The 11,962-nt window shown below is 42.1% G+C and overlaps 1 protein-coding gene across 1 annotated transcript in view; it reads right to left on the reverse strand.

The window, feature by feature from the left end:
• The window catches only part of cdc5l (CDC5 cell division cycle 5-like (S. pombe)), a 48,353-nt gene that overhangs the window by 35,705 nt on the left and 686 nt on the right, over positions 1–11,962 (reverse strand). The window contains exon 2 of the mRNA XM_048597054.1: positions 9,558–9,868. Within this exon, the coding sequence (XP_048453011.1) occupies positions 9,558–9,868 (311 nt within the window). The remainder of the gene's footprint in view (positions 1–9,557; positions 9,869–11,962) is intronic.

Here is an 11,962-nt window from a genome sequence, read left to right on the forward strand (position 1 = left end):
AGAAATGGCTGAGGTACTGAATACATACTTTGGTTCTGTCTTCACAAAAGAGGACACAAATCAGGTACCAGAATTGTTAGAGGATGCAAGATTTAGTGACAGGGAAGAACTGAGGAAGATCAATATTAGTAGAGAAACGGTGCTGGGAAAATTGATGGGATTGAAAGCCAATAAATCCCCAGGGCCTGATAATCTACATCCCAGAGTGCTTAAGGTAGTAGCTCGAAAGATAGTGGATGCATTAGTGGTCATCTTCCAGGATTCTATAGACTCTAGAACAGTCCCTGCAGCTCAACGGACTCCAGAGTTTAAAAACCAGGCGGAAAAACACACCGACGCTTCATCAGAGGCTGCACTGAGGATGTTACCCAGCATGGTAACGAAATGTCTGTAAAACAACAAACCAGCTCGGCGAGCCAACCAACCTCAACTCAGTCCCTGCAGATTGGAATATTCAAAAAGGGAGGTGGAGAGAAAACAGGGAATTATAGACCAGTGAGCCTAACATCAGTAGTGGGAAAAATTCTTGAATCCATTGTCGTGGATTTTATAGCAGAGCATTTAGAAAGCAATGGCAGGATCAGACAGAGTCAGCATGGATTTAAGAAGAGGAAATAATTCTTGACAAATTAGTTGGAATTCTATGAAGATGTAACCTAGTAGAGTTGACATAGGGGAGCCAGTCAATGTAATATATTTGGACTTTCAGAAAGCATTTGACAAAGAGCCACATAAGCAATTAACTTGCAAGATTTAAGCGCGTGGGATTGGGTGAAGTGTATTGAGACGGATAAGAAACTGGTTGGGGAGAGAAAACAAAGAGTAGGAATCAATGGGTCCTTTACAAATTGGCAGGCAGTAACTAGTGGGGTGTCACAGGGATCGGTGCTGGGACTCCAGCCATACACTATATATATCAATTATTTGGATGAGGGAACAAATGTAACATCTCCAAGTTTGCAGATGATGCCAGTTTGGGTTGGGGGGGTTGGTGGTGAACTGTAACAATGATGCAGAAATCCTCCAGCATGATCTCGACAGGTTGGGTGAGTGGGCAAATCAATGACAGATACAATATAATTTGGATAAATGTGAGGTTATTCACTTCGGAAGCAAAAACAAGTAGGCAGATTACTACCCGAACGGCTGTAAATTGGGAGAGGGGAGTGTGCAGCAGGACCTGATGTCCTTGTGCACCAGTCACTGAAGGTAAGCATGCAGGTGCAGGAGGCGGTAAAGAAGGCAAATGATATACAGTCATAGAGTCCTACAGCATGGAGACAGGCCCTTTGGCCCAAACTGGTCCATCCTGACCAAAATGTCCATCCATGCTAAACCAATTGCCCTGCACTTGGCCCATATCCTTCTAAACCTTTCCTATCCATGTATTTGTCCAAATGCCTTTTAAATGTTGTTAATTTACCTGCCTCAACCACTTCTGTGGGCAGCTTATTCCATATATGTACCACCCTCTGTGTAAAAAAGTTCCCCTTCAGGTTCCCATATATTCTTTCCTCTCTTAACTTAAACTGATGTCCTCTAATCCTCAATTCCCAACCCTGGGAAAAAGACTAAGTGCATTCACCCCATCCATGCCGCTCATGATCTCATATACTTCTACAAGATTCCCCCTCAGTCTCCTACGCTCTAAAGAAAAGTATCCGAGCTTGTCCAACCTCTCCATATAACTTGAGTCCAGGCAACACATTTGTAAATTTCTTCTGCACTCTTTCTAGTTTAATAACATCCTTCCTATAGCAAGGTGACCAAAACTGAATACAATACTCCAAATGCGGCCTCACCAACGTCATGTACAACTGCATCATAACTTCCCAACTTCTATACTCAATGCCCTGACTCCTGGAGGCCAGTGTGCCAAAAGCCTTCTTCACTACCCTGTCTACCTGTGACTCAACTTTCAGAGAACCGTGCACCTGAACTCCAAGTTCCCTCATTCCACTACATTCCTTAAGGCCCTACCTTTCACCATGAAACTCCTACCTGGATTTGACTTTCCAAAATGCAACACCTCACACTTATCTATATTAAACTCCATTTGTCATTTCTCGGCCCACTTCCCCAGCTTCTCAAGATCCTGCTGCAATTTCTGATAATCTTCCTCACTGTGAATGATACCGCCTATTTTAGTGTCACCCACAAACTTACTAATCATGCCTTGTACATTCTCATCCAAATCATCAACGTAGATAACAAACAGCAATGGGCCCAGCACCGACCCCTGAGGCACACTACTAGTCACAGGCCTCCAGTCAGACAAGCATCCTTCCAGTATTACCCTCTGCTTCCTACCATCAAGCAACTTAGTTTCCAATTTGCCAGCTCTCCCTGGATTCCATGTGACCTAGCCTTCCAGAGCAACCTACCATGTGGAACCTTACCAAAGACCTTATTGTAATCAATATAGACTACATCTATCACTCTGCCCTCATCAACCTTCCTGGTCTTGTAAGGCATGATCTCCCATGCACAAAGCCACGCTGACTACTCCTAATCAAACCCTGTCTTTCCAAATGCACGTATATCTTATCACTTAGAATCTTTTCAAGCAACTTACCTACTATACATGTTACGCTTACTGGTCTATAATTCCCAGGTTTTTCTTTGCAGTCCTTCTTGAATAAGGGCACAACATTCGCTACTCTTCAGTCTTCCAGGACTTCACCCGTGGCTAATGATGATGCAAATATATCAGCCAGGGCCCTTGCAATTTCTTCCCTACCCTCTTGCAGGGTTCTTGGATGTATCAAGTCAGGACCAAGAGATTTATCCACCTTCGTACATTCTAACACTTCCAACACCTCCCACACTGTGATACGGACTGTCCCCAAGAGATCACCACTAACTTCCCCAAGTTTTCATGTCTTTTTCACGATAAACACAGAGGAGAAGTATTCACTGAGGGCTTCGCCCATCTCTTGCGGTTCCACACATACATGTTCACTTTGGTCCGTGAGGGTCTTATTCTCTCTCTAGTTATTCTTTTTCCTTTAACATACTTAAAGAATCTCTTTGGATTCACCCTAATTTTCTCAACCAAAGCTATCTCTGCCCCTTTTTCGCCCTCCTGATTTCCTTCTTCAGTAAACTCGTCTATCCCATGTATACCTCCAGGAGTTCCCTTGATTCCAGATGCCTAAGCCATGTCTCCGCCTTTTTTCTGGTCAAAGCCTCAATATTTCTTGTCATCCAGAGTTCCCTACTCCTGCCAACATTGCTCTTCATCCTCACAGGAACATAAAGATCTTGAACTCTAGCTATCACACTTTTAAAGGCCTCTCACTTGCCAAATGACCCTTTGCCTGCAAACAAACTACTCCAATCAACCGTTGCAACTCCAGTCTAATTCCATCAAAACTCGCTTTGCCCCAGTTTAGAACTTGAACCTGTGGACCAGTTTGGTCTTTTTCCATAACTATTTTAAAATAACAGAACTATGGTCACTGGTCCCAAAGTGCTCTCCCACTGTCACCTCAGTCACCTGTCCTGCCCTATTTCCCAAGTGTAGTTCAAGTTTTGCCCCTTCCAGAGTAGAACCCTCTATATACTGCTTAAGGAAACTTTCCTGAACACATTTGACAAATTCCACCTCATCTAAACCCTTAACACTATGCAGTCCCAGTTTATGTCAGGTAAATTAAAATCCCCCACTATGACAACCCTATTGCTCCTGCAAGTCTCCCCAATTCTCCTCGCATATTTGCTCCCCTAATTCTTGTTGACTATTGCGGGGCCTACAGCACAACCCCAATATGTCACTATCCCCTTCTTATTTCTTAGCTCCACCCACAATGCCTCGCTGGATGATCCCTCAGTTATTTCATCTCTGACTATTGCTGCGATACACCCCCTAATGAAAAAATGCAATTCCCCCTCCCCTCTTTCCTCCACCTCTGCTGGCCTTCATTGTGAGAGGTTGAGTACAGGAGCAGGAATATGTTGTTGCAGTTGTATAGGGCCTTGGTGAGACCACATCTGGAATATAGTGTGCAGTTTGGTCTCCTTTTCTTGCTCTCAAGGGAGTGCAGCAAAGGTTTACCAGGCTGATTCCAGGGATGGCGGGTCTGATTATGAGGAGAGATGGACTAGGTTGGGATTGTTCTCTCTGGAGTTCAAATGAATGGCGGGGGCGGGGGGAAGAGAGGAGGGGGAGGTTTGGGGTGGGGGTGGGCAGGGATCTCATAGAGACTTATAAAATTCTAAAAGGACTGGACAGGGTAGATACAGCAAGGATGTTCATGATGGTGGGTCCAGAACCAGGGGTCGTCATAGTATGAGGATTCAGCTTAGGCAATTTAGGACAGAGATGAGGAGACACTTCTTTACCCAAAGAGTCGTGAGCTTGTAGAATTCATTACCATAGGGAAGTAGTTGATGCCAAAACATTGAATGTATTCAGGAGGTGACTAGATACAGCATTTGGGGCGAATGGGATCAAAGGTTATGGGGAGAAAGCAGGGTTAAACTAGTGAGTTGGACGATCAGCTGTGATTGTGAAGAATGGTGGAGCAGGCTCGAAGGGCCGAATGGTCGCCTCCTGCTCCTACTTTCTATGTTTTTTCTAAGTTGGTGGATAATGTTTCACTCTATAAATGTTGTATTATTTTGGATGACTGGAAATAAGACAGTACTGCCAATGATGTTATTGAAAATCATGGAAAGACTAACCATAATAGGTCAGTAGAATTATTACAACTAACTATTACACCTCCTGGTGTCACTGAATGCCATTGGAAAAAATATATCACAGGAGAAACAGTACATTGTGTTAATATGCATTTTGTTTAAAATTCTTCAGTCATCGTCTTCCTGTCATCAAATGCAGTAGCAGATCTTGAATCTTCAAACTTTATCACAGCATTTCACTACTTTTATCCAAAGATTAGTTGAGAAAAGGTCATTCTAATACTGCATTGTATAATCTTAGTAGCTTTTTGTGAAAATAAAAAATGAGTTTCCGAAATGGGAGGTAGTTAAGATGCTACCTTTTATTTGTTTTCTTGTAATTTGTAAATAATTAACAATTTATTAGCTTGTTTCAGAAATGTACACATATCTTACGTACACTGATTTGAAAGTGTTTAATCTTCTGGGTGAAAAAGCTAGAATCAAAGTGAGCTAGACTTCTGCAAATAACTTAGTGCAGAGGCAGTGAGGCTGAAAATGGTAGGGTCAGGAAAAGATGGAATCTGGCAGGGAAAAGATATTCTGCTGTGAGTGCAGACATCCAGAATGAACGCAGAAGAATTACGTACGAATTAGGAGCAAGAGATGGTCATTCAGCCTCTGCAGCCTGCTCTGCCATTTAATAAGATTATGGCTAATCTGATCGTTGTCTCACTTGTTAATCAAGAATTTCTGTAACTCTGCTCAAAAGCATTCAATGACTCCATCTTCCATGTTCCCTAGAACAGAAACTTCCAAAGATCTACAATATCTTGAGAAAAAAAAAATCCTCTTCATCTACATACCAAATGGGAGACTCACTATCAAACTGTGACCCCAAGATCCAGTCTCTCCCACAAGAGGAAACATCCATTCAGACGCCACTCTGTCAAGTCCCTTCACGATTTTATACATTTCAATCACATGACCTGCCATTCAGGCCCAGCATGTCCAACTTTTCCTCATGCATCAGAACCCATTTCCCCAATATGGCCATTCTAAAGGTGAAATGGGAAACAATACTAGTTTTATTGTAGAAAGTAAATGAATGCACAGAATAACGTGCATGATTAATTCTCAGCTTGTTTCAATTAATAACAAATCACAAAGCAGATTTGCTTAATCTTTCTCTGGTCAGCATTCTGGTCATTTGCAATTCCATATTTGAGAGGAGCAGGTTTCCTTTTGTTCAGTCTGGCTGAAATGAGCTGGCTGACCCAATGTCTATCTGTTCTCAAAAGTCCTTATTTTCTTCATCCCATTCAATATTTCATAAGTAGACTCCTAAGTAAAATCAAATAGCTTGCCTCTCCACTTTGCTATTTCCAGAACAACTACAATATATAATCAATAGATTATTGGACTCCTTTCGTCAGCATTTATATAGAAATTGTGAACCTTGCTCATTCGATTATCTTGTACATCTATTAACATTGTATCAGAGTATACAAAGTTTTATAGAATAAAAGCAAGCAATTCAGCTCATTGATTCCTTCTCGAAAAGATTAAGCACTATGCTAGATATTTAATTGAATAACTACTTGATAGGAAGTGAACTCTGAACTTTCATTTCCAAAAACATAAACTCAAGTTAATTTTCTTTGGAGATTCAAATCAAATCCCAAGATATACGTTTAAAATTAATCATGTTCAATCATAATGGGATATCATTTAAATCACAGTAAGAGCTACTCCACTCAACATCCGGGCATCCAGTATACAGCTTCAGAGATTTACTGTTAAAGTGCCAAAACTGCCCCATTCTGTGATCAGTATGTGGAGTGGAATCTGCATTTTTTAAAAATTTACTCAGGAATTGTCTGCATCACTGTCAAGTCCAACTCATACTGCCCGTTCCAAAAAGTCCTCCAACGATGATGGTGAACTGCTTTCTTAAGCCTTAGCAGTGCATGTGTGGTAGATGCACACACAATGCTGTTAAGGAGGGAGTTCTAGCATTTTGAACCAGCACATGCATAGCAATGGAAATATAATTCCAAGTCAGAATGGTGAATGACTTCAGACAGCTTACAGGTGGGGGTGGTCCTATGCATCTGTTATTCTTGCCCTACTAGGTGGTACAGATTGTAGTTTTAAAAGACACTAATCGAAAGAGCCTTGATGAATTGCTGCAGTCAATCTTGTAGATGGTTCACACAGCCACCAAGGTGCCAGTAGCAACAATCAGGCAGGCTTTTTTCCCCCCTCAATAGTGGTGAGCTTCTTGAATGCTGTTGGAGCTGCAATCATCTAGGCAAGTAGAAATCATTCCACCACACACCTAATTATTGTCTAATGGAGGGTGTACAGACTTTGGGGGAACCAAAGGCTTTGTGGTCACTCGGTGCAGAATTTCCACCCTCTAACCAACACAGAATCAGAGTTGTTTACGTGGCTTATCACGATCAGTTCTGTGCAATTGTGTCACTAAGTATGTTGATGATGGGGAATTAAACATAATAATGCCACTGAATATCAAGGGGAGGTTGTCAGACTTTCTTTTCTGGAGACTGTCATTGCCTGGTGCTTGTAAAGAAGTTTACTTGCCACTAGGGGCAGGGACAGAAATCACAGGCCTTGGTACTATGCTCAGGTCATGGCACTGCCAGGAGCAGTGGGCCCCCAGAGCCTCAGTTATTGGGCCTTGATGTACCTCTCAATCCCAGGCAGTGCTTAACACTTATCAGCCTATGCAAGAATGACATCCAGGTCTTATGGCATGTTGGCATCAACTTTTCCAGCACCTTAAGCATTACAAATTGTATGACACATTTTCTGATCATTCCCACTTTTGGCCTTATGATGGACTGAAAGATTGTTCGGCCAAGCCCAAATCCTGCAGTGATGTCCTGGGACTGAGATAATTAGCCTTTGATGAACATAACTATCTTTGTTTATGCTGGGTATGGCTTGAACGAAAAGACAGTTTGAGAGTTTTCCAAAATTCTTGCTGACTTCAATTTTACAAAGCCTTCTGAATGTTATTCTTAGTCAAGTGCCGCCTTTTTTTTGTCAAGGGCAGTCAATTTAATATTTCCTCTGGAATTCAGATTTTTTTATTACATTTGGACCTGACCTGTTACGAGGTTAGGAGCCAAGTTGTCTTGGTACAAAACAAATGAAGCATCAGGAGACAAATTCTTGGTGAGTACGCTGCCAATGGCATGTTCCAGCTGATGATTGTGAACTGATGGGACAGTCATTAGACAGGTTAATTTTTCTGTAGTTCTTTCTGGCAAGGCATACCCATGTAATTTTCCACATAAGCAGGAACAGCCTGGTTAGGGGCACAGCTGGGTTTAGAATACAAGTCTTCAGTACTGCTGGCAGATGATTGATTGATTGATTGTTGTCACATATACCAAGATACTGTGAAAAGTATTGTTGTGCGTGCTACACAAGCAGATTGCACCATACAAAATGCATCAGGGTAGCAGAACAGAGCGCAGAATAGTGTTACAGCCACAGAGAAGGTGCAAAGAAGGAGATCAGAATTAACATTTGAGAGGTCTGTTTAAAAGTCTGATAACAGCAGGGAAGAAGCTGCTCTTAAATCTATTCCTGCATGTACTCAAACTTTTACTATCTTCTGCCTGACAGAAGAGGGTAGAAAAGAGTATAACCAAGTTGGGAGGGGGTATTTGATTATGTTCGTTGCTTTCCTGAAGCAACGGATGGAAACCTGGTTTGTGTGATGGACCAGGCTGTATTCAAAACTCTGTAGTTTCTTGCAGTCTTTGGAACAGCAGTTGCCACATCAAGCTGTGATGCATTCGGATAGGATGCTTTCTGTGATGCATCTATAAAAATAGTAAGAGTCCTGTGGAAATGCCGAATTTTCTTAGTCTCCTGAGGAAGTAGGGACAATACTGTGCTTTCTTGACTGTCGCATTGATATAGGTGGATCAGAACAGAGTGATCATCACTCCCAGGAACTTGACGCTCTCGACCATCTCCACCTCAGCACCATTGATGCAGACAGAAACGTACCATGCACTCTGCTTTCTGAAGTCAATGACCAGCTCCTTCATTTTGCTGTAGTTGATGGAGAGATTGTTGTCTTTACACCATGCCAAATTGCAGTCTATGGGTCAGGAAGTTGAGGATCCAGTTTGAGCTGTTTGAGTTTGTTGGAATTTGGTATTGAAGGTGGAACTGTAGTCAATAAGTGGGAGCCTTAAGTAGGTAACCTTGTTATCCAGATGTTCTCAGGATGAGTGTAGGGCCAGGAAGGTGGTGTCTGCTTTGGAATTGTTGCGCCAGTAGGCAAATTGCAAAGGATCAATGCAATTTGGTAGGCTGCAGTTGATGTCAGCCATGACTAACCTCTTGAAGCACTTCATAATTTGAGGTCAGAGGCACTGGGTGGCAGTCATTGAGGCACACTGCATGAAGTTTCTTTGGCACTGGGATGATAGCCCCCAACTTCTTGAAGCAGGTGGGGACTTCAGATCATAGTAAGGAGACGATAATGATGTCTGCAATTACTCTCACCAGCTGGTCTGCACAGGATGTGACTGCACAGCTGGGACTCCATCCTGGCCAGTCAATTTGTGTGGGTTCACTCTTAACATCTGTAGCAGTGACAGTGGGTACAGGTGCACTCCAGGCTGTTAGGATAGGTGACATTGTTTCACTGACCTCCTGTTCAAAGTGAACATAGCATGTAGCTGAATGTAGCCGAACATAACCGAATGCATTGAGTTCTGAGTAGGGATATACTGTTGCCCACGATTCTGTTCAACTTCGCTTTATAGCCTGTTATGTCGTATAAGCCTTGCTACAAGCGACATGTGTCTGTGAGATTGGTCTGGGTCTCAAGCTTAGTTTGTTATTGCCCCTTGGCATCCCTGATGGCCTTATGAAGGCCATACCTGGATTTCCCATGTAGGTCAGGGTTGCCCAACTTGTACGCTTCAAACCTGGTCTTCAATAAGGAGTGGATCTCCCGATTCATCCACGGTTTCTGGTTGGGGAACATTTGGATTAACTTCCTCAGGACGCAGTCTTCTACACACTTACTAATGAAGTCTGTAACGGTAGTGGTGTACTCGTTCAGGTTGGCTGCTGAGTTTTTCAATACGGACCAGTCAACCAACTCTGAGCAGTCCGGTAGAAACTCTTCTGTTGCTTCGAACCAACACTGCACAACTTTCTGTACTGGGTCCTCACGCTTTAATTTTTGCTAGTAAGCCAGGAGAAGGAATACAGTATTGTGATTTGATTTTCCAAAATATGGACAGGGAATAAAGCGGTAGGCATTTTTAATTGTTGCCTACCAGGATCCATTGCCTTTGCAGTGTCCATTGGGTTCAGCTATATCTACTATCATGTGGAGTTTTTTGATATCATGTGAATCATCTGAACAGTCGCACCTGTGATAGTGGGGACCAGATGAAGAAACTGAGCTAACTAGCTTGTTCATATTACATTTCTGGCTGAAGAACAGTTCATGTTCAAATCTGCACTGACGTGATGGGCTCCACTATAATTCAGGATGGTGATACTGATAGACCCTTTCTCATTAGCTGTTTAATTGCCCACCACCATCAATGACTGTACTTAGCAGGCCTGCATAACTTTGTGTTCACAGGACTGTGCAGCTCACCTCTACCAATACCTTCACGAGCAGATGCTCAGTAATAGGGATATGGGTAAGGACATGGTCAAACACATTTTTCTGTCCTGGGCTCACACCATTTTCCCTGCATTCCCATACCCAAAACATTTACCATGCCCTTGCTACCCTTGTCGCTTTAGGAACAGGTGTTTAAATGGGGGAGTACTGGTTCATCAATTAAGGGAGGAAAGTAGTTGATAATCAAGAGATTCATTCGAATTAATGCCTTTGGACTTCATGAGGTCTGATAACAATAATGTAGACTCTCAGGACCACTTGGATCCTCCTGTATATCATTATGCCAACACCCCTTGTGGGTTTATCCTGCTGGGAAGACAGGAATGATAATGTAGGAGCCCGAACATTGGTCACAAGGTATGATTTTGTCAGGCTCTTGTTTGATTACTTTGTGGGCAATTCTCCCAAATTTAATACAAGTACCAGCTGTTTGTGAGAAGGACTTTGTAGCAACTGGGATGGGCATGCATTTCTAGTATCTGAATCTTGTGCTGAAGATGCATACAGTATATCCATTCAATTGCACTCTTATTTTTCACAGCAGTTATGATAGGGATGAGTTCTTGCTGGGCCATTTCAGAGGATAGTTAAGAATCATATCTGTGGATGTGAAATCACATATAGGATAGACTAGATATGGACAGAAGATGTCCTTCCCTAAAGCACATTAGTGAACCAGATGGATTTCACACAAAACAGCAGCTTTGGTTGTCACCATTACTAATAAGCTTTTAATTCCTTCTTTTAAAATTTAATTTATGAATTGAATTTGAATTCCCCATTTACAGCAATGGGAACGAAATTGATGTCTGTAGAACTGGAATACTAATCTAATAGCAAAACCACAATGCCACCATACACTTAAAGGCAAATTTCATTTTCTGATCAATCTTAATTGGATACAACCAATGTTTCTTGATACTGTTTCCATGATAATTCTGAATTGGTTTCACTACGCTTGTCAAATAATATGCCATAATAAAAGTAGTGGAAATATTCCTAGAAACTAATCTAACAATTAAGCCAGAGTACACGTAAGGCTGACATTTGGCCAAAACACCTGGAACCACATTAGAATTTCATACAGGGTAGACAGATTTATGAGAAAGACATTCAAATCAGATGCAAATAAAAAACTATGGTTGTTAATAGTTTTAAAACGCCAATAGCATTGAACTCTGCTGTACTCAGTAAACTTTGTATAACAGCTCATGAATATCAGTGCTGACTAATAGATCTGTCACAGTACAGAATATGCTGCCACTGGACTAATAGCTTTTGTTCATTTCAAACTTCACCTCACTATCTTCATTAAATAACTAGGGCAGTACGTTGCAACGCATTGTGCCATTAGTGCAGAATGTGCAACCTAGCTGAAAGTATCCTTAGGGGAATTTCTGCCAAGGATGTGTCATAGTGGGGGTGGGGGTGAGGTGATCTTCCTTTTTTTTTTCGTCGTGCCTCTCATTTATGAGATTTTTTTGCCCGACCCACTAACGGACGTCGAAAACAAAGGAAAGTATTCCAGAGTAGCAGTCAGATATCTGCCAGTCATCAAGTGTCAATGGAACACATTACTTTCCTGTTTTCTTAGTAGGGAATGGCTCGATGGAGGAAGCTAAAATTAAACCAGCTGTATCC

The sequence above is a fragment of the Rhincodon typus genome, chromosome 5 (assembly GCF_021869965.1).
Source record: "Rhincodon typus isolate 14 chromosome 5, sRhiTyp1.1, whole genome shotgun sequence".
In the NCBI taxonomy this organism is placed as follows: domain Eukaryota; kingdom Metazoa; phylum Chordata; class Chondrichthyes; order Orectolobiformes; family Rhincodontidae; genus Rhincodon; species Rhincodon typus.